Source organism: Amphiura filiformis, chromosome 2, assembly GCF_039555335.1.
Source record: "Amphiura filiformis chromosome 2, Afil_fr2py, whole genome shotgun sequence".
Lineage (NCBI taxonomy): Eukaryota > Metazoa > Echinodermata > Ophiuroidea > Amphilepidida > Amphiuridae > Amphiura > Amphiura filiformis.
This window is the reverse complement of record NC_092629.1, coordinates 83,260,323-83,284,366: the sequence shown is the minus strand read 5'-3', so window position 1 is coordinate 83,284,366 and position 24,044 is coordinate 83,260,323. Positions and strand designations below refer to the sequence as shown.

Below are 24,044 nucleotides of genomic sequence, written 5' to 3'. Positions count from 1 at the left end.
CCCCCCACATGTTCCAACAACTAGTGTACCAACAGAGCCTCAACAGCAAAGACAGGCAGATCATTCTGCAGACCAAGCTGAACAGCTTAGTGAATTGACCCGATTGCTGATAAAACAGCAGTTGCGAGCTTTATTGCCAGAGACGAAGATCCAGACTTTCGATGGAGATCCGTTAAAGTATACATCATTTATGAGAGCCTTCGCATTTGGTGTCGAGGACAAGACAGATGATGAGAAAGAAAGACTGGAGTTCTTATGTCAGCATACAGATGGAGATGCCAAGAAATATGTAGAGAGCTATCTTCATTATGAGGATCCAAAGGAAGGCTTCGAGAAAGCTAAAGAAACTTTAGCCAAGAAGTTTGGAAGTGGCCATAAAATTGCACAAGCAATGCTGAAGAAGGCCAAATCCTGGCAAGAAGTTAAAGATGAAGATAAAAGCTTAAATGCCTTTTCACTATTTCTTACCGAGTGTAAGAACATGATGCAGACAGTGGATGCCTTAAGTGAGTTAGATCATTCTAACACCCTGAAGATTCTTGTTGCGAAACTGCCATACCGACACAGGAATCTATGGAGAAATAAAGTGTTTGCTATTGAAGAAGAACAAGGAAATACAGTAAAGTTCAGCGATCTTGTTGAGTTTGTCGACAGACAGGCGAAGATAATTGCCAATCCGGTGTTCGGTAGAATAGGGAACTCAGAATCCTTCAGTAGCAACAAGAAGAAAGCCTTCACTACAACTGCTCAAGAGGTCACAGAGAAGAAAGCTTCAAACAAGTCATGCACCTACTGTGGAGATGGCACCAAGCACAAGATCATGGAATGCAGAAAATTCTCCAAGTTGCAACCTAAGGAGAAATCAGCCTTCTGTTTTGACAAAAAATTGTGCTTTGGTTGTTTGGAAGCAGGACATCCTAAGAAGCAGTGTAAGGATCTGTTGAAGTGCAGTAAATGTCAGAAAACACATCCAACTGCGATGTACAGAGACAAACGAGAGCAAGAATCTCAATCACCTAAACAAAACAAGTCTCAAGAAGAGGCAACTGCTCGTGGCAGTAATGTAGTGACTGGTTGCACCAAGACTCTAGCTTCAGCAGCTACAAGTAGTGATACCTCACCATTAATGACCATAATACCAGTATTGGTGAAGCATGAACTTAGCGATAGTTTCATAGCCACATATGCTTTCTTGGACAACGGTTGTGATGCGGTTTTCGCCTCTTCGCTACTACAACAGCGAATGAACCTGAGGACTCAAAAAAGAAAACTGCTAATAGGAACTTTGACCTCGAAGAAAACCGTGAACTCAAAGGTGGTGTTGGATAAGTTGCTAGTGGGTGATTTAAATCAGAAGAATTTCATCCCGTTACCACAGGTGTATATCGAAGACAAGATTCCAGTCTCCGCAAAGGACGCACCGACTCAAGAAGATCTGAGAAGATGGGCACACCTTTGCGATATACAGTTGCCAGTAATACCAAGCGAGTACCCATGTATTCCAGAGGTAACAATGATGATTGGAAGCAACACTCCGGCAGCCACCATGCCGCTGGAATTAGCCACAGGAGAAATTGGTGAGCCATACGCTATACTCACACCCCTGGGATGGGCAGTGTACGGTATTCCAGGAAGATCCAGCCAGCAAGTTCAAACCTACTTCTGCAGTGTAACAGAAGGTAGCCTGGAAACCATGGAGACCCAGTTCCAGTCTTATGTGACCCCTGAGTTCAACAAACGTATGAGTGATAGAGGCCTGCCAGTCAAGCAGCTGGTAGAAAGACCAGACTGGATACAGGGGCCGGCGTTCTTGTCAGAACCAGAGGAAGAGTGGCCGGGTGCAGAACCGGCAGTATCAGAAGAATCTCCAGAGTCCACAGACGTGGAAGTCCACGCTGTCACAGCTGAAGACCAGAGCGATACAGATAATGCTCTAGACCAGCTGATAGAGCACTACTCCAGCTGGACAAGACTCAGAAGAGCAGCCGCCTGGTGGCTGAGACTTAAGAAGATTCTTAGAACCAAACAGAGACAGAGTCACAACTTCACAGACGCACTTACTGTGCAGGAGTTGGAAGAGGCAGAGTGTGCAATCATAAAACATGCACAGAAATCTCTGCAACTAGACTCAAAGATTACCAATTTAGACCCACAGGTGATGGATGGGATGGTAAGAGTAGGCGGTAGACTGAAAACGCCAAGATACCGCAGAATGCGAAGCATCAACTTATCATTCCGAAAGATCACCACATAGCGACTCTCATAGTCCGTTATATTCATGGAGAGATTCATCACCAGGGTAGTAACCACGTTCTCGCCGAATTACGACAGAAATACTGGATTGTGAAGGCTCGAGCTAAGGTGAAGTCAGTCTTAGGGAAGTGCATAATCTGCAGAAAACACCGAATGCCAGTTAGCAAACAGAAGATGGCTGATCTTCCCGCCTACCGAGTAAAGAGTGATGATCCAGCCTTTACAGTCACTGGATTAGATTACTTCGGACCCTTCCATATAAAGCAGGGCAGAGTAACAAGGAAGAGATACGGTATGCTGTTCACGTGCATGAATAGCAGAGCAGTCCACATTGAAGTCGCTCACACCCTGGACACTAGTTCCTGTATTGATGGGATTAGGCGATTTATAGCAAGGCGTGGACCAGTCAAAGTAATTCACTCTGACAACGGAAGCAACTTGGTCGGTGCGGACAATGAGTTACAGCGCGCTCTGCAAGAACTAGACCAAGACCAAATACAGAACTTCTCAACATCCCACACATTTGAATGGCGATACAATCCACCAGCAGCCTCCCACCACGGGGGAGTATGGGAAAGGCAAATTCGTACTGTAAGAAAACTAATGTGTGCCATCCTCAATGAACAACACCTGAAGACATGCAGGTCGGATGAGCAACTTCATACCTTCATGTGTGAGATAGAATCGACGTTGAACAGCAGGCCACTCACAAGAGTGTCGGATGATCCGGATGACTTGGATGTCATCGCGCCCCGGGACCTCTTGTTGGTGAGACCGAGGGCGGACATGCCACCAGGGTGCTTTGTCGAGAAGGACATCTACGCTCGTAGACGTTGGTGTCAGATCCAATACCTGGCCGATCTGTTTTGGCAAAGGTGGCTGAAGGAATATTTACCTGAACTTCAGCGCAGACAGCGCTGGCTGCAGCCACAGAGGAATCTGAAGACGGGAGACGTTGTTCTCATAGTAGATGAGTCAGCTCCTAGGAATTCCTGGTTGATGGGAAAGATCGTCACAACTTTGCCAGACAAGAATGGCCGAGTGCGACAGGTTGATGTGCGAACCAAGTCATCCACCCTACGGAGGCCCATCAGCAAGTTGTGCCTGTTGTTGGAGGCAGAAGAATAAGCTGTCTGTTTCCATGGATTCTGGAGACTTGAAGTCCAGAGCCTATGTCTTTTATGTTTGTTAGATTGACTTTGTCTTGTCTTGATGTATCCGGTAGGGAATGTCTCAGGTGTCTTGTTGTTAAAAATCATCAAAATTATGGCCTATTGATAACAGATTTCACTAGGTGACACTTGCGCAGTGCGTAGGTCTTCGATGCAAAGGACATCTGCGCAGGCAATACAAATTTATACATTAGGGAGACACTTGCGCAGTGCGTAGGTACGCGATGCAGCACTCGCGCAGATGCGAACACGGTAACACAAATCAAATGGGTTTATCGGAGTAAGATTATTAAGAATTTGGTGAAGAGCTTTTATGGAACGTTTGAATTTGTCTAATTTCAATGGTGCACAACCTTGTCTGTGTGTTCTGGCCAGGACATGGACAATTGTTGTGCAATTGGCTTGTGGAACGTTTTGAAAGGCATTGGATTGATAAGAGAGGATATATTTTGTAATGGAAATTTATGATTCAAAGGTTTGATTCTTTGATGGAAGTCATCTGTGAGCATTTGATTGCCTAACTTGGAAATAGAGCATTCCTTGTATTTGTACTTGTACTTGTAATTGGCAACCATGTTGTTTTCGAGTTGCCATGTCGTTGTTCGGTTTGATTCAAGAAAAGAAGAAAAATCATACTGACACGAAACACCCATAAACACCAACAAAAAACAAATATTATTGTATGAAAGAAAGATTGAATAAACAAGAAATTACTATAACAAAAAAATATTTTTTGAATATAGTAATAGCGTCGGTAATCGTTTGTGCCACCTATGGCTGTATGGAGCCATTTGCTTCGGAACTACCGACCATAATTAGGATCAGCAAACGTTTGTACCACTCATGTTGGAGCATGAGCATCGGAATAATTGCTGATCAATGGATCCAGCGAGTTTGTAATTCATCAAGTTCATCATGGACCGTCGGATTCCAGGGAACCCCGCAGTAAGGAGCAGCGTTGGAGCAGTAAGCCAGCAGCGCATGATCTTCTTCCAATGTTTCATCTGGAGTGCCGAACCGACGTGGATTATGTTATTTGGACAATGGACATTTGTGATTAGGACATGAACACTATTGATTAGGATTCAAGATAACTCATGGAACCAGTGATTCTTAGTGAAATTTGCTAAATTGTTTGATACCACAGTCAAAGTGCGATAAGCATCATTTGAACTATATTATGACTGTGAAATGTGACTATAGCGCTGCTACAGTGTGAACTCTGCATTATTTAGTATATTAGTGGAGAAATCATTATAGACAGTATATAATCTCCAGAAAGCATGTTCAGTAAAGTTGGAGATAAAAGATTATTGTTAAATTTTGGCAATGTTTTGGCCCAAATTTAGTTTGCCATATTTGGATCAAAATTTATTGTTTGTTAATTAAAAGAAGTGCTTAGTAATTGCATGTTTGACACATGGCAATTAAGGGGCCGGTATGTAGCCACCACCTTCTGACTTGGAAATTTACCTGGCTGGCGCCCTCTATTTTGCATCACTTGGAACTCAGGCTAGCCAATGGAGGAAAGTTATCATGTCGGTTGTTTGATGATCTCGGAGAAAAGTCACCTCTTTCTACCGTGACTATTGCGTATTATTGCATAAAGCTATGGATATTATGTTGTGCCTTTTTGGAGTAAAAGGAAATAAAACACCTGTAGTTTGAGAGCCAACAAGAACGATAAGTATTGTGTTTCCTAGCTGTCATATCGTATGCAAATCTTGCGTGTATTGAGAAATGGGTCATCCGAATTCGTCAGACCAAATCGTGTGATCAAGAAATAGAACAAAAAGGGTTCGCTAAAGAACAGCGATAGACTCAAGAACGAGTCAGAAATTAGACCCTACAGTCATCCGTTGATACCTTAATATTTTATATTTTAGGTTTTGGATTTTTATCACCTTCTAATTATATTGAAATAGCCCTTTTACGTTGGCGGATCATGTTGGGAATGTAATTGTGTTCCATTGTATATTTTGATAAGTCATGTCAGAATATAAATTTGTAATTATTACATAGAAGCAGGAGTATCCTATACAATTAAAGAAATTAAGTAATATTAGTACTTTAAATCCTGTGACAATTGGCATTGGATTACGAAATCCATTCTTCTCCCACTCACAAGATCTCTTTTTTGCATTTGTGAGGGTAATTAGTATAAAATGATTGAGCTCTTTGTCTCAAAATGATGATCAGGAGTTTAATTTACTATAATTACGGATTACTAGTACAGATGAACTTTCAATGTTCAGTGGCGTACGGTGGCCGCTCCTACCCCCGGGGGCTGAAGGAAATTCATTTTTGCCGCCCCTTCCTCAACAGCCCGAAAAGGTTGACCCAATTTTTTTTCGGTCGTTTGAAAAAGTGAAGAGCAAAAAAAAAAAATTATAAGCCCTACCGCCCTAAAAGCAACACATTTTCATGTATAGTACAATTTTTTCAAAATTTTTTATACTTATCAAAATTTTTCCGCCCTTTTTTCTTTACTAATTCTTTTTGCCGCCCCTTCTTCTTCCGCCGCCCCTTCGTTTGCCGCCCCTTCTTCTTCCGCCGCCCCTTCGTTTTGGCCACCACCTGATTTTACCCCGGGGGGCTGGCGCCCCCCAAGCCCCCCCAAAAAAAAACCCAATACGCGCATGATGTTCAAATCAGAACTGATTACGGTAAGGAATTCCTAGAAAGCATGATTGCGTCGTTTTAATAATAATATTGATACCTGACTTGAGTTCTTTAATGGTACGATGTATTGTTGCTCGAAGCAGCAAAAAATGTAGTTCACCTTGCGAATGGTACTGAATGGACAACGACATCTACCAATAACATTAAGCATATACACTATACTTGGCCAAAGGTTTCAGATGGCATGACAAATCTCAGCAAGTATGGAATAAATTGGGGGGGGGGGGTGATATTCACAAAATGGGTATGTAACATAATAGTAGGAGTTTCTCAATTTCAAGTTTGACGTTTCTTATTAAAATATTTGCTGAAAAGGGCATTTTATGGAATAGCACCTCATAAAACATGACAATTGAAGTCAATATGGTCAAAACAAAAACCTATTTGGTTGCTTGCAGCGCTGTTTCTTTCTATTGATTCCCTGTCAATCTTTATAGATCGTGTCATATATTAAGTGCATTGGCCTCTATAATGAATGAAAATCCAATTACAGGAAAGCGTATGCTAGTAGCAAATTAGATTATATTAATGCGTACATGAACGCGTACATGCGAGATCTTTTCGTACCCACCCATCCCCTCATACATATCCACCTCCACTCTATAACCCCCCATCCCGCCCCCAAAAAACCCACCATAAACGCACCCCCATCGGTAAAGGCTCATGTATTAAACAGCCTGATTCAGAAACACGTGTTAAAAAGTTTGTTGATTCAAAGTTTTATTTTGCATCATTCTGGATCATCATTTCATGATTTGATTAAGTTTACGATACAGTTACAAGCGCCTGTACGGGCTTCGACGTACATACTCTTCCCCTGTGCGTTTACAGGATTCTCGTGAAATACAGCAGTCAATCAACGTTTTTTAATTTTAGGCCAAAGCAACTCCTTCTCGAAAACCGGATTTTAAAATGGACGCAATAAAGATGGTGGGCAATAGAAGATATAAACTGGCCTCAAAAAGAAACTTACAATTTTTCACAAGGTCATATCTTAAAATCCAGTCCATAACAAATGAACAAAAATTGCACACAGGATTACTCTACTCTAAATACTGGTCAGTAACCAAACAGTTGTCCAACTGACACAACAGCAAAATGCACTGACATGGAACAGCTTCCTGGACCACATTCACAGTCCATTAATTCGCACCCAACACAAGAAATCTGTGAGTAAATGGAATAGTGTGGAAAAGGACCTGTTTCGTAAAAAAAAGTGTGTGAAAAGCATAAGCAGCCCCGTCCCACAGTATTCCACTTACTCTTTTGAAATAATCACTTGTGTAAAGAACGTGTACGCATTCTCACAGATTTATTTTGTTGGGTTCCAATTATTCGCCTGTGAATGTGGTCCTGGAAGCTGTTCCGTGTCAGTGCATTTTACTGTTGTGTCAGTTGGACAACTACTTGGTTACTAACATGTGTTTAGAGTAGAGTATTGAAGTAATCCTGTGTGTACGTTCATTTTTATGGACAGGATTTTAAGATATGACGTTGTGAAAAATTATAAGTTTCTTTTTGAGGCCAGTTTATTTTACAGCTTAGACAGATTCTTTGCTTAAAAAAAACATTCCTGATAGTCACCGTTACCAAATGATTTTAGAGGTGCAAGTCTTAATGTGTTGACACGCTTCGAGACAGAAGACGCCCGATGATGGGACTTGAAGTGTAATTCTAATTCAGTTTAACTTTAAATGGGTGTAATGTGTCATTATTTATTCTATCATTCTACCTGCCAAATTTGTGAAGCTGCATTCAATCTATGTCGATTTTTTATATCAGACATCTCAAGAAAATCTGTATTCCTTTCGCGAGTCATAAATATTTTTCTTACAGGTTCTTTCACAGCCGTGACGTTAGTATTTATATTAAAATATTTGACCCCATCTCCCGACACACCCCAATAACTATTTAACCCGTGCGGTTTATGCAGACCCCTTTTAAATTAGTCTTGGCACTTCGTGAAGAAATATTCCATATTAAATGTCAAGTCTGTACTATACTAATCAAGGAAGGTATAATATATAAGATTATACGGAATATACGGAATATAATTAAATCAACAATAGTATGCATACGTAATTAATATTTTAGACGAAGAAACGGCAAAACAATGTCAAATTAAATCAATGAAAGATAGCAACTCGTAACGAAGACTTAATTAACTCATTATAGCCTATATTTCTACCTGAAGTACAATACTACCAATTACATGCATTACGTAAATATGTAACAATGTGAACACGCCCTCGCAAATGTTGAAAATTCTGGATATTGGCAAAATTGATTTTCGGGGGAAAATCCCAGGAACAGCGATTTTCACCGCATTGTCTGCAAAAGGAATGGCTATTGAAACCAAACTACCTTAACTTAAAGCCATATTATAACATTTGCTCAGGAAGACGCCCTTCATATTTTTCAAAATTCTGTTTTTTACATAATTATCATGTACGTTATTAAACTAACATACCCTGCAAAAATCAAGACTGTAGGTGCTGTAGTTAAGTCACAATCCGAGATTGTGAATAAAACGCAGGAACCGTCGTTATATTATTATGGTGGAAATATTAGTCGAACGCGTACTCGATGTTCATAACGGCGACACATATAAAGGATCGTGACGTAGCACAACCGAATGAAGTGACACGCATTATGGCGACATCGGTGCTGGTAGTAAATTCCAATTTTATTTGCTGTACCTCAGTTGTTTAGCTTTGAATTAAAAGGGGACATATCTGACAGTAAAAGCTAACATTTTATGGAAAAGAAATACTAATCTATTTGTATGGAAATGTTAAAATAATAATTATGGCTTTAACTTATCTTAACGTATTGGATTTATAACTCGCGCATACCATCAAAAAAGATGTTCAAGGCGCAATACAACAAAAACAGTTTAAGAAAAAGGTATAAACTTAAAGATATCAGGTACTTGAGATGGCGATATTTGAATACCGCAAAGATTATTGTCAGAGCCAATGGGGAATAACTTTATATCCTACCTCCGAATAAGGTAGTGGTTAACATTTGTATCACTACCATGAGCGTAAATGGTGGATCTACGATTTTTTCGTGTGTGTAAACATTGTTTTTGGTTCAAATGGGTTTCACATCACATACAAATAATTATTGTCAGCAACTTTAGCAGGAGAGGGGTTGCTTATCACTACTCTATCGTTTGACCATCTTATTAGTAACCCCTTGGAAAATAAACTTGCATTATATTATATCAATTTTTGGAGATTGCATGGTCAAGTTTGTAGACGTATGACGGGTCAAAATAGATAAATCGGCAGTACTTGGAAAATCGTGTCGCACACATTGAATGCATGCTTTAAGGAAGGTGTCATGAACGAACCGTGGTTTGGATTCCAGAGGGAGGGTGTCTGTAAAGCGGCACAGCCATCAGAAAATGAATAACTAAGATCGCGCGCCAAATAAACTTACTGCAGTAATTTTCCAAGTCTTAAAAAAATAGGCATAGTTGGGAATCGAACCCGGCACCTTCCGGTTCTGAATCAACGGATAGTATCACTAAGCCAACTTCCTATCTGCACTAAAACTTGTGATATTAATTCTTGATAATGCTTAACGGAACAAATCAATACTAATGTACGATGTCATTCAAAATCAAATATGAGTCCCACAACTAAAGTAGCAATCGATAAATCTGCTCACTCAATCATCAAATAATCAATCGAAAAATAAATTAAATAAATAAATAAATAAATAAATAAATAAATAAATAAATAAATAAATAAATAAATAAATAAATAAATAAATAAATAAATAATAATAAAAAAGAAATTATAAATAAATTTTTCTAGGCCCTACGCTGGAAAAATAAAGCAGCATAAGAAAAGTGACAGACGCACGGTTTCGAACAAGCGACGCTCAGAACAGCAACTAAAAAAACACAACGCCTTAGACCGCTCGGCCATAGAAGCACACAGTTTACTCAATGTCAAAGAAATATATTAACCTTTAACGTTACGCAATATTGGCACATGACACGGGCACATGTCTGCGGGTAAAGATACTGCATGATAGAAAGGCGCACAAAGGGTCTATCCCTGAAGTTAATGGTCATTGACATGTAACCAATTCTTTGTATACCAGCTACAGTCAACCTTTAAACAAAGAAGTATATTATTAGGCGTTGACGCAATCATCAATGCGGGAAGTATAAAACCATAGTCGCCACTCGTGCACTTGTTTGAATCCACTGGTATTCCGAAAACAGCCTTCAACCCCGAATTCAGAGGTCGATTTTGGGTTGTTACATGCAAATACAAACTAATTATATCATGAAAAAACCCACCAAGAGGACTACGATACTTATTCAGAGCCAATCTACATTCTGTTATTTACAAAAGCCGACGATCAAAGTAAAATTATAAAAGGAGCAAGACCAGACATCAACGTTAAGTCACGGTAAGCCTAAAATCGCATCAAAAACGCCAAAATGCAGTCACAAAATTTATAATATTACTAAATCACCACAACGAATTTTAACGTAGGTATGCATAAAAGAGTTGTATTAGCAATAACAAATTATGTGCAAAAAGATTTGTCTTTGGCATGTCGCTTTTTTGAAATATCACCAAAAATATGAAATTTTGGAAAAACGCCCCAAAATTTATAACAAACACGAACCTTCCAAAATAAATATATATTAGCACTCGGCGGCCCAGTCACTACCTGTCGCTGTGATTTGGGGTAACTCGTTGCTTCCCTTCTCCAGATACCTGTACTTCAAGGTCGCTCATACCCCATACCTTAACTCGCATTGTGATTTTCTTTTGTACAAGCAAACAACAACCAAACTGCACCCGCAAAAATGATTTTGTTTTTGCTTGGAATAATTCCCTTTGAAAACCACAAGAGTTTGTTTGAGGGATGGTCAAAATATTGTGTCGCAAATGAAATTTTCTTGACATTTAATGTTGCTCGTTCTTAATCAAACGTGTATTCATTTGGAACGTGGCTCGCACTTTGAGTTTTTAAAATACCATCAAAATATGTCGCAAGGTTTGGTGAAATCCACGCTACCCCGATATGTTAACACATACCTAAGAGGTTCTAAACACTTACGTTGATATAAAATTGGATCGATTGAGCCCGTATTTATTGGTCGAGCTATGAGCTTTAAAACATTTGACGAGACGTAGTCGAGTCCAATATTTTAAAACTCATAGCGTGACCAATAAATATCGGTCGTATAAAGTATCCAATTTTATCATTATGTTTTGGATCGAATATTTTCATACACTTGGATTCATCAAAACATAATAATGAACCAAATTGTCCATAAAGATACGGTTTATCTTGCAAGTTATACGATAGTTATGTTTTCAGGGTCACATGATTTATGTATTTGAGAAAAATCCTAGTAAATACGTAGGTTCTGGCAGTGTCGTTAAGAAATGTAACATGCCTTACCATGAAGTGCAGGCTTAAAACAAACAAGTGACTATAAACTGTTGAGCAAATTTTAGCCATACTTGTCGGGCACTTTTAAGTTAGAATGTAACCTATTAGGCTGAAACATAAGTAACCACCCTATTTCAAATTAATTTAAACTGCACCCGGTTACCCCTGGATCGTTTTTCTAATAGTGTCACCATGTATTCTTCTTCTTCTTTTCTTTCGTCATCATTTCTTCCTGAACCAACAAGTCTTACAGCAATCACATCTTACATAACATATCGGTTTACAATACCTGTAAAGCTCGTTCAAAAGATCAACAACAGCCATGGGTGTCATCTGAGCTGCCATCGGCATAAAATCAACAATATCACCGTAATAGATGGAAACTGCCTTATAATTCTCAGCCAATACAGCCTTGCCTTCTCTCAACTGCTTTACAACACTTTTCGGTAACATCTGATACAGGAGTCTCTCACTCAGCTTTTTCTCATTTTGTAAATCGTTTTTTCTATCCGTAAGTTGTTGCGCGTAATGCCCGATAGTAGTAACAAGTTCATGTGACTGTTTACTGAAATAAACAGCAAGTATAAAACTACCGCATACTACTACAATGGTCACTGCACCATGTACTGAAGCGCTTACTTGCGCTTCATCGATGACTTCCTGTGCCTCTTCTCTTATTACATTGGAGGACCAATTGTGAATTTGAGCAATTGATTGGATGACAACAGTGATGTTCCAAAACCATTGAAAAGACTTGTCGTGAGCAGTTAATTTACCGTACTTTTCACATGCATCGACGTTGTCGATAATATCAGATGTCATATTTGAAAGTCCCTGCATCCAGGACTCATGAGCGTTTATTAAGTTATAATATTCTTCTGCTAATGACGTGTAATAGTCAAATGCTTGCTCCAATAATATTTCTCCTTGTGCAGATACCTTAACAAACCAATCAAGATCGGTTTTAGACAGTTTACACGAACTGTAATGTACACTTCCAAGAGCCCGCATTATACCGAACAAATCTGAACTATGAAGCAGATTGTTTCGCGCGACAAGTTTAGACCAGATGTCGTGTTGATCATTCTCTACGATCTCCCGAATCCCGGTAACCATCAATGCCTGATTAACTGCAGTATAAAACAATACGTTATGCCTCACAGACGTGTTTCCACTATTATTTGTCACCTGCCATCGATGACGTTTAATCTTCTCCTGCAAATCACTCTTCGTCGCCAACTTGCCGACATTTTGTGAATAAATCCCTTCTGCAGGCCAGACATCCAAAGCACTCAGCGCTATATTACTGTTAACATGCCCGATATACAACTGCTCTAAGACCCCACGGTTGTTTCTTTGCGATCCCAAATACATAGCACTTAGACCGCGTTCAATTTGTAACGCGACTATCAGGTCCCCGATCCGTTGATTGGCATAGGCATGTTCTTGTATAGCCTTTGCTGCTTTCAGACGGTCAACAGTTTCTTTTAACGACAACACGGAGAATGCTACAAGAACAATCATTGGGATCACCTGGAATATAAGAATTTTCATACAGCGGTGTATATCTTTGCACCTACCACTGCCAGAAGTGATATCGGCGATAATTTTACGTACAAGACGATTGTCTTCTTCATTATAAGTCGCGGAAGACGCTGATACCACGCTTATAGCATCAAAACTATCCGATGCTGTGTCAAGCTGCTTGACATGATCAACCGAATCTCCCCGTTTATTTTCAATACTCTTATTGTTAGTGTCAAATTTTGACATTATCTTTCTAGCTGTGTCTTTGGATGCCATTGTTAAGAGCGATACTAATATACGTCCTGATCAACACGCTGGTGTTTTTGCAAAAAACTCGAATGTAAGACTTCTCAAGACAATCTATTTAGATAATTGTACCACACCCTTCACTTTTAACAATAGTAACGATAATGAGTCATAACGAAGACTTGATTAACTCAATATAGCTTATTATTATCTGTCTGGAGTAAATACAATACTACCAATTACTTTAATGATATTAATGATGTTATTAACCCAGGTTTGTTGTCTCGAATGGTTTGCACGGACGACCAAAGTTGTGTAACAGTAATCGTTGTCCTATGAGCCATTTTTGTAACATGAACTACAAAGAGGAAGAAGGGGTTGTTGCAAGTACCTCTCCTACATGTTTCTATATCAAACGACATTATATCGAGGGCTTGGAGCCAGAACTAGCTATGTCCATTTGTTTTCTCAATTACATGTTACTCATTTTGGTAACAAATGGACGGCTAATTCTGCCCTCCATAAGAAAATGTAAGTGACTTTGGAGTATATGCATGGTCACTTGCGTCTAACTAACTGTTCATTATACCATGCATATACCCCAAAGTCACTTGCATTTATTATGGAGGGCATAATTAACCGTACATTTGTTGCCGAAATGAGTAACATGTAATTGAGAAAACAAATGGACATAGCTAGTTCTGGCTCTAATTATTTGTTATAGCTCTCCTCTATCCACTGATACCACAATAAGTACATACATTCCTTACCATGCTTACAGAATGTCCAGAATATTGCTTTGACGTAAAAATGTGAACATGCCCTGTCAAAATTTGGAAATTCTATGTATAGGCTCATTTTATTTTCAGGTCAAATCCCACGAACAGCGATTTTTACCGCATTCTCTGCTAAACATGTAAGGAGTGTCTATTTAAACTACCAGGAGTGGCGTCAATATTTCTTCAGAATAATTTCTTAAGATAAAAATAGAAACCTATGGCTGGGTTCAACCCACCCTCAATACAAATAGCTTGCTCTATCTGCGGATAAGTTGGTTTGGGTAACATTTATTTCATTACCACGAGCGCAAATGGTGGATCTGCGCATTTACTTAGTCATTTGAGTGTAAACAAAAGCGCTTTAGTATGGCTGAAGAAAATGTTTAAGGACTTGGTTGCACAACCATCAACCTCTTCGCAGGACGAGGGTAAAAAACCCTGTTTTTATTCATGTAACAGGTCTACATTGGTCATTTCAAAATGCTTTTTGGGGCCATTTTATGAGTAGAATTAGTCAATTTTGACCCGCCCTGCGTTTAAGATTAACCACGCTCATTACTCAAAGGACTTACAATGTTTGTGTGGATTTCATTGACACATCAACAGATAAAAAGTCTGTCCTTTGCATTGTCATACAAAATAAGTTTATAATTAATTAAAACCCATCAATTTGTCGCTACATGTATTGGGTCTACGAGCCTTTTTTCAAGGCAACAAAACATTTAATTGTGCAATGCATTAATTAAATGATAAATATTAGCGTTTGTTGAAAATATTGATTTCGATCTGCAATGTAAGTCAAAGATCATTCATCCAATTTAATTTGTTGTATTTTGTTGTCTATATAATGCTTCTTCATTTCGTCGGCCGTATCACATACTGACATTTTTAACAATTTTGAGAAAATTAGTATATTAGTTTGTTATGTTCTACTCTATATATTCACCAAAAACCATGCCTCAAAGGGGCTTAATTAGTAAGATTTAATTATGTCGTATTTACAAAACCTTGAAATGTCTGCATCACATAACGACGTATTTGCCGATCACCTATACTGCGCAAGCCCAGTATATCGTATCTGCAATTTGACCAATTTGCCGTTTCACATACTGACGTATTTGCGCTACGTATTTGCGCGACTCTGTAATTGCTCGGCAAAATTGCTGTTTTGTCCTTTTCACATACTGACGTATTTGCGCAACTGTTTCACATACTGACGCATTTGCGCGACGTATTTGTCATTTGAACGGCGAAATTCACATTAGTCCTTTTCACATAGTGACGTGTTTTTAATGATACCACGCTTATAGCATCAAAACTATCCGATGCTGTGTCAAGCTGCTTGACATGATCAACCGAATCTCCCCGTTTATTTTCAATACTCTTATTGTTAGTGTCAAATTTTGACATTATCTTTCTAGCTGTGTCTTTGGATGCCATTGTTAAGAGCGATACTAATATACGTCCTGATCAACACGCTGGTGTTTTTGCAAAAAACTCGAATGTAAGACTTCTCAAGACAATCTATTTAGATAATTGTACCACACCCTTCACTTTTAACAATAGTAACGATAATGAGTCATAACGAAGACTTGATTAACTCAATATAGCTTATTATTATCTGTCTGGAGTAAATACAATACTACCAATTACTTTAATGATATTAATGATGTTATTAACCCAGGTTTGTTGTCTCGAATGGTTTGCACGGACGACCAAAGTTGTGTAACAGTAATCGTTGTCCTATGAGCCATTTTTGTAACATGAACTACAAAGAGGAAGAAGGGGTTGTTAAAATGGCTACAATTTTTGCCGTATTGTTAATCCTTGAGCTGAAATGCATTGATTGATATCGTGCAAATCCTCTGAAACCTAGCAAAGGAACGTCTAGTGACAATGAGCACATTCCTGCCAATCTAAAATAATTTTCATAATTTAAATTCAAGATGACCGACAATGTGGCATCCAATATGGTTGCCAGAAAAATATTTGCACGTATTTGCAAATTACGCATTTCGAGAAAATCAAACTTGAAAATCTAGCGATCTTCATTTGCTGCATAATCGTGATTAAAATATTATTGTCAATTAAAACCAGGTTAACAGTAATGCAAATATACCATATTTTCAATATAATTCACTTATCACTTATAGAACATAACTTATTCTGCAAAAAATCAATATTAGATAAACATCTTCATAGCGGTAGTGAAAAATGCTTCTGATACGTTTTTAGTTCAAGTTGGTTTCACATCACATAAAAAATAATTACTTTTAGCAACTAGGGGTGGGGTGCTTATCACTACTCCATCTTTTTACCATCTTATAGTAACCTCGGAGCATAGCCTGGAAAATAACACTTACATAGTTCGTCGGCCGTATCACATACTGACGTATTTGCAAAATACGCATTTCGAGAAAATCGAACTTGAAAATCTAGCGATTTTTATTTGCTGCATAATCTTGATTAAAATATTATTGTCGATTAAAACCAGGTTAACAGTAATGCAAATATACCATATTTTCAATAAAATTCACTTATCACTATCAGAGCATAATTTATTCTGCAAAAAATTCAATATTAAATAAAATACGTCACTATGTGAAAAAGACTAATGTCAATTTCGCCGTTCAAATGACAAATACGTCGTGCAAATACGTCAGTATGTGAAATAGTTGCGCAAATACGTCAGTATGTGAAAAGGACAAAACAGCAATTTTGCCGTGCAATGATAGAGTCGCGCAAATACGTCAGTATGTGAAAGGGCAAATTCTTCAAATTGCAGATACGATATACTGACCTTGCGCAGTATAGGTGATCGGCAAATACGTCGTTATGTGATGCAGACATTTCAAGGTTTTGTAAATACGTCATAATTAAATTTATTAATATCTTACTAATTAAGCCACTTTGAGGCATGGTGTTTTGTGAATATATAGATGAGGTGACATGTGTTTACATTTGATACGCCCTCTGTTGGTCTGTGATCAAATCTGTCAGGCAAAAAACACTATAGTTTACATGGAAGAAGTTGATTTTTATTCATTAACTTTGGTTTCAAAGCAAATAATACAAAAAATGGTATTAATCTTGTTTATAAATGCATCAAGCTATATACATAATATCACACACAACTTCAAAGGTTTTTAAAAGTTGAGTTTTAAAGAGATTTATGTGGTCTGTCAAAGACACTTCTGTGTTATTTTGCCTGCTTTGAAACAACAGAGGGCGGTCTGAATGTAAACATGTGACATCATAGGTCACCTCATCTATAGAGTAGAACATAACAAACTAATATACTAATTTTCTCAAAAAAATGTTTAAAATGTCGAATACGTCAGTATGTGATACGGCCGACGAGTTATATTGCTTGCAGAACCGATTTTAATATCAATTTGGGAGATTGTAGCGTCAAGTTTGTAGACGTATGAAGAGAACTTAGTATAGTCAGTTGCAATGCTTTAATGTACTTATTTATATATCTGCACTTCTTCTTCTTCTTCTTCTTCTTCTTTTTCGTCATAGAAATATTCGTCTTCAACATTTATTTCGTCATCATCATCTTCTTCGTTATCGTCTTCTCTTTCTCTGTTTTCTTCTCAATCTTCTTCTTCCCGAACCTACAAGTCTTACATCAATCACTTCTTACATGAAATATCGGTTTACAATACCTGTAAAGCTCGTTCAAAAGATCAACAACAGCCATGGGTGTCATCTGAGCTGCCATCATCGTAAAATCAACAATATCACTGTAATAAATGGTAACTGCCTTATAATTCTCAGCCAATACAGCCTTGCCTTCTCTCAACTGCTTGACAACACTTCTCGGTAACATCTGATACAGGAGTCTCTCACTCAGCTTTTTCTCATTTTGTAAATCGTTTTTTCTATCCGTAAGTTGTTGCGCGTAATGCCCGATAGTAGTAACAAGTTCATGTGACTGTTTACTGAAATAAGCACCAAGTATAAAACTACCGAATACTACTACAATGGTCACTGCACCATGTACTGAAGCGCTTACTTGCGCTTCATCGATGACTTCCTGTGCCTCTTCTCTTATTACATTGGAGGTCCCGTTGCGAATTTGAGCAATTGATTTGATGACAACAGTGATGTTCCAAAACCATTGAAAAGACTTGTCGCGAGCAGTTAGTTTACCGTACTTTTCACACGCATCGACGTTGTGGATAATATCAGATGTCATATTTGAAAGTCCCTGCATCCAGGACTCATGTGCGTTTAGTAAGTTATAATATTCTTCTGCTAATGACGTGTAATAATCAAATGCTTGATCCAATAACATTTCTCCTTGTGCAGATACCTTAACAAACCAATCAAGATCGGTTTCAGACAGTTTACACGAGCTGTAATGAACACTTCCGAGAGCCCGCATTATACCGAACAAATCCGAACTATGTAACATATTATTTCGCGCTACAAGTTTAGACCAGATGTGGTGTTGATCATTTTCTACGATCTCGAGAATCCCAGTAACCATCAATGCCTGATTAACTGCAGTATAAAACAATACGTTATGCCTCACAGACGTGTTCCCACTGTTTTTTGTCACCTGCCATCGATGAAATTTTATCCTTTCCTGCAAATCACTCTTCGTCGCCAACTTACCGACATTTTGTGAATAAATTCCTTCTGCAGGCCAGACATCTAAAGCACTCAGCGCTATATTACTGTTAACATGCCCGATATACAACTGCTCTAAGACGTCAGGGTTGCTTCTTTGCGATCCCAAATACATGGCGCTTAGACCACGTTCGACTTGTAACGCGACAATCAAGTCCCCAATCCGTTGATTGGCATAGGCATGTTCTTGTATCGCCGTTGCTGCTTTCAGACGGTTAACCGTTTCTAATAACGATAACACGGAGAATGCTACAAGCGCAATCAACGGGATCACCTGGAATATAAGAATCTTCATAAAGCGGTGTATATCTTTGCACCTACCATTGTCAGAGGTGATATCGGCGATAATTTCACGTATAAGACGCTTGTCTTCATCATAGGTCGAGGAAGACGCTGATACCACGCTAATAGCATCAAAACGAACTTGTGCTTTGTCACGCTGATTGACAAGGTTAATCGATTTCCCACGTTTATTTTCAACACCTTTGTTGTTGGTGGCACGCTTTGACATTGTCTTTATATCTGTGTCTTTGGATGCCATTGTTTGGAACGATACTAACATACGTCCTGATCAACACGCTACTATTTTAAAATGACAATTTCTTTGCGGATCCTTGTGTATTTACACCTGTTTATCCTTTTGTATGCAGATAACACATTTACTATAATTATATTCAATTTGCGCAATGATTATGACCCTTGTCGGTACTTCGTGGGAAAAATCTTTGATTGAAACCCGGATACGTAAAATATGTTTTCGTTTTGTGGTATAGACAAAACAATTAGAGCGTGGGTATTTTATGGGTCATTCTGATACACCTTTTTCATGTTTTTATTCCTCGATTCCAACACCTCGTGAGCAAATAACGCAAACTTTTCGCAAAGGATAACTAAATACATAACTACATTACACTTGGACACCTGTATCCTTGACATACTGTATTAAACAGATTCAAACGTAATTTGCTCTGGTAATAACGACACTTGGACTGTTGATTAAAATAATTATAAAAGGATAAGCAGTTGTAAAAATGAGATATTGTCTTCGTTTTATCAATTTACGAAGGAATTTTGAAAAAAGATAAACGAGTGGACAGATGCAACGGGACAATGCAACCATAGCTCTGCACACAAACTTTTTTCGGAAGACTTCAATATACTTCAATGTACGATTTCTGAAATAACGCTTTGTTACTGGGTACTACTATTGTATTAAAATGAAAGATAATACAAAATACATGTAAGGTATCAAATCGTTTAATTAGTTGCGTTGTTATTATAGTTGTTTCTTAAAGCCATAATGTGTGATTTGCTTCACAGCGACGCCCTCAATTTTACTCGGATTTCTACTTTTTGCATAATTATAATGCCCAGTGGTGTACTAAAATACCACGTAAAAGACTAAGCCTGAAGTGCTTTAATAACAGTAAAATTTAACTTTTTATATTAAAACCGGGTCTACCGGTATTATTCAGAGTTCATCGATCGACTACTTGCTAACATCTCCCGTGGATGTCAGCTTATAGGTGCACACGTCGAGCGCGATGCTCCGTGTAGTATTACATGTTACGATTGGCGAGCGTGGTACACGCATTGTAGGCGCTGGTATGAAATCGCAGTTTTCTTCGTTATACCTCATTTGTTTGGCTAGAAGTTAAAAGGGGATAATGTGATCAGTGAAAATAAGCATTTAAATAAGAATCTATTCTTTATGCAAATCACACATTATTGCTTTAAGAAGTAAGCTTTTATTAAGAAGACCAAACTGAGACGTGTAACCAATAATTGCTTGCATCCTTACATCACAAATAATAAAACTAGAATTGGTTCTATTTTTCTATATATCCTTTATATTACCCACGAGGCTGGATATGCCAAATAATCATAAGCAAGCACGTGCCGTATTCCGAGAAAATGATAAACAATTACTCATACACTGTCCTCTAATAGTTTTGAAAATGTATCTCAATTTGTTTCTCTCATCGGTGCTTAGTTCAAGGGTTATAACGTCGAATGGCGTCATAAATTTCATACATAGAGGTCAAATTTGAAAATGGCCCAATTTCATCAAAAACATATGAAATCTCAAACATATACTTAATTCACAGGGTTTTTTTGCCATTTTTATTGTCATACCCCCTTATTGTAGTCAAATTCCAATATGAGCATGTATAACCTTTGACCCATGATTTCAGTCGATTCTAAAGTTAAACACTTATCATACAATTTTTTTTTCTATTTCAGTGGCCGAAAGGAGTAACTTGAGACGAGAATCGAACCCAGGACCTCAGGTTTACGAGACCTACGCCTTAACCACTAGCCATGGGAGCTTCATGATTAGGCTGGTTGAAATTCGAACCCATAAGCGGTCACTTAAACTTATCTCCTCCCCGCAAGAGCTTCTTTTCTACTTGTCTCCTTTATTATTTGCGGGCGGGATCACTTTTTCTACTTGTCTCCTTTATTATTTGCGACGGCAAACCTGATGAAAAATAATGTTTATTTATATAATTCCCGTCGATCATGCCACTGTTTTTCCGTGAGATATTTGACCTACAGTACTCTATAACGGGGTAAAGAGGTATCAAAATATGCAGAACAAAATTTTGCATCTATTGATTGCTTTATTTGATAAATTAGGTTTAGTGTCTTTAAGGGAAGGGGTATGAACGTTTGGACAGTATTTATTGTTGGACATTAGAGCACATCAGACATATCGAATTGCATTCTGAATACGGAGAATGGCCTTCTGATATCAAATAATTTTGATTTTTGAAATTCGCAATGTAATACACATTTTATGGCAAATCATTAAAAATTGATATTTTGATATTTAACAGTACTCAAGTAAACTTTATAAATCTGATGATTTCTACCTAAAGTGTATGTAGGTGGGATGAAAAGCCGACGATCAATTGAAAATTTTGACCTTTCGTATTGAAGATATGGATTTTTTTTTCCCAAAACACCAAAAAAAATTAGGTCTTATATCATTAAATTTATAAAATTTACTTCGAGGACTGTTATACCTCCAAAATGTGAAAAATATCAAAATTTTAATAATTTGTCATAAAATTTGTATTATATCGTGAATTCATAAAATGAAAATTATTTGATATCAGAAAGACATTCTTCTTCGTATTCAGAATGCAATTCGATAGGTCTGATGTGCTATACGCTCGTATGTCCCACAAAAAATGCTGTCGAAACGCTCAAAACGCTCATTCCAGCTCCCTTAAGATATTGCTTTTTATCGTGCTACTATGATGGCAGTCATGTTACTTATCTTTATTAGCAACCTAATACCCATCATAACCGATGCCGAATTTCTGTATTCTTTCAATATCGATCTCATAATCCTTATAACTCCAGTAAAATAATTAATTGAAACTCACCTGTATAAAGCATTCAATAGATTGACTACTTGCAACGCTGTTGCTTCTTTTGCCATCGATGTAAAACCTTTGATATCACTGAAGTAGATAGTAACTTGTCCATCACTCTCGGTCAACACAGACTGCCCTTGTTTTAACTGTTCCGCTACGCTTTTCGGTAACATCTGATACAGCAATTTCTCGCTTAGTTTCTTTTCCGCACGAAGCTCATTCTTACGAATTGTTAATTGTCTCGCATATTGCCCGATGGTCGATACAAGTGTATACGATTGACGACTGTAATAGCCACCACAACCAAGACAACCAATAACCACAACTATCTCAATCACAATTTGTATGATAAGATTCATCGTCGCACGTTCAATTATTTGTTGTGATTCGTTCTTAATGATCGCAAATGTTTTCGTACGGATAGCTGCCATTTTGTCTATAATATGAGTTATATTCCAAAACCACTGTAGTGACATTTTTGTTGCAGATTGCATGCCATACTTTTCACAAACATCCACGTTTTGTGTTATCTCCACACTCATTTCATCGACTGCTTTTAAAGCATCCATATCCGTTGCTAGCAACACATCAAATTGCTTCTGCAACTCCGGGAAATAAGTAAATGCTTCTTTTGCCAAAATATCTCCCTGATATGTCACTCTGTTAAACCAATCCAAGTTACTTTGAGATAGCTTACACGATCCGTAATGAACAGCGCCTAAAGCTCGCTTAATCCCGAGTAAATCTGAGCTGTGGAGAATGATATTACTGGCAACAATCTTAGACCATAGATGTTGCTTGTTGCTATCCAGAGATGCCTCTATACCACTTTCCATTATTCTATTATTAATAGATGTATAAAACTGAATAGTGCGAATAGTCGAGGTATTACCGCCAGCAGTGGTGATGTGTTGTCTCTGTAATGTAAGGTGAACTACGAAAGCTTCTTTGCTGCTCATATAATCTATATCGATCATATTGACACTTTTGCCGGGCCATACTTTTAATTTTTCCAGCGCGAAATTAGTCCGGTTACGTGCATTGTAGACCTCTTCTAATACATCTCTGTCCTTTCGAAATGAACACAGAAATGTAGCGCTGACTCCTCTTTCTATTTGCAACGCTGCGACCAGCTTTCCAATAAGCTCATTCTGCTTTACCAGATTCTGTGTTGATTTTGCCATTGTTAGTTGTTTGTTAGTTTCCGTCATGTTGTATATTGAAAAGATTACGAGCGCAACCAATGGTATGATCTGTACGAGTATGATTTTTGCAATATGTTTGATCTCAGACACGCCATCTTTATCTGCCGTAATCGCCTCGATCAATTTTCGCGCCTGGAATTGATCACCGCTTTGGATAGATGACCGATTACTGTGCGATGATACTGCTGATCGTGTAGAATAGCGTCGCTGATGTAATGATCTGCAGGAGAACGCTGAAACCATTGAGTCGCGTGGTGCTGGTCTTTTAATGTTCTTTATCCTCATGTTATCCATTGTAGTCGCTGCTGTCGGTTTGATGCTTGACGCCATTTTCTCTCAGCAAGTTTGCTTAACATCTAGGCTTCGTGGAATTGAACAAACAATTTCTATTTCTAGTCAACGGCCTTTATATACAAGCTAGCTCATTAAAAACTATATCATCTGAAGTTGGTCTATTTAGATAATTGTCCCGCCCCTTCATTTGGTAAATACGCAATTAATATTTCAAGAAGACATTATAGAAAAACCATGCCTAATTAAATCAATTACAATAAAAAGACCGCATAATTACGACTTACATATATTCTTCCTGATTCGTCGGTCGCAACACATAGTGTCGCACGTGCAGGACAACTGCAAAATACTAATCCGAGAAATTCGCCTTTGACGGATATGTAACTAATAACATACAGTCGTTTTATCTTTTCAGTTTCTGTTTCG

General features: G+C 38.1%; 2 protein-coding genes across 2 annotated transcripts in view; both read right to left on the bottom strand.

Moving 5' to 3' along the window:
* Positions 1–19,274, bottom strand: part of LOC140144044 (uncharacterized) — a 52,360-nt gene extending 33,086 nt beyond the window's left edge. The window contains exon 1 of the mRNA XM_072165872.1: positions 17,764–19,274. Within this exon, the coding sequence (XP_072021973.1) occupies positions 17,764–19,274 (1,511 nt within the window). The remainder of the gene's footprint in view (positions 1–17,763) is intronic.
* Positions 19,275–22,124: 2,850 nt separating this feature from the next.
* Positions 22,125–23,654, bottom strand: LOC140144033 (uncharacterized). The gene has a single exon (XM_072165862.1). The coding sequence runs from the start codon at positions 23,652–23,654 to the stop codon at positions 22,125–22,127; it is 1,530 nt and encodes a 509-aa protein (XP_072021963.1).
* Between the last annotated feature and the right edge of the window lie 390 nt (positions 23,655–24,044).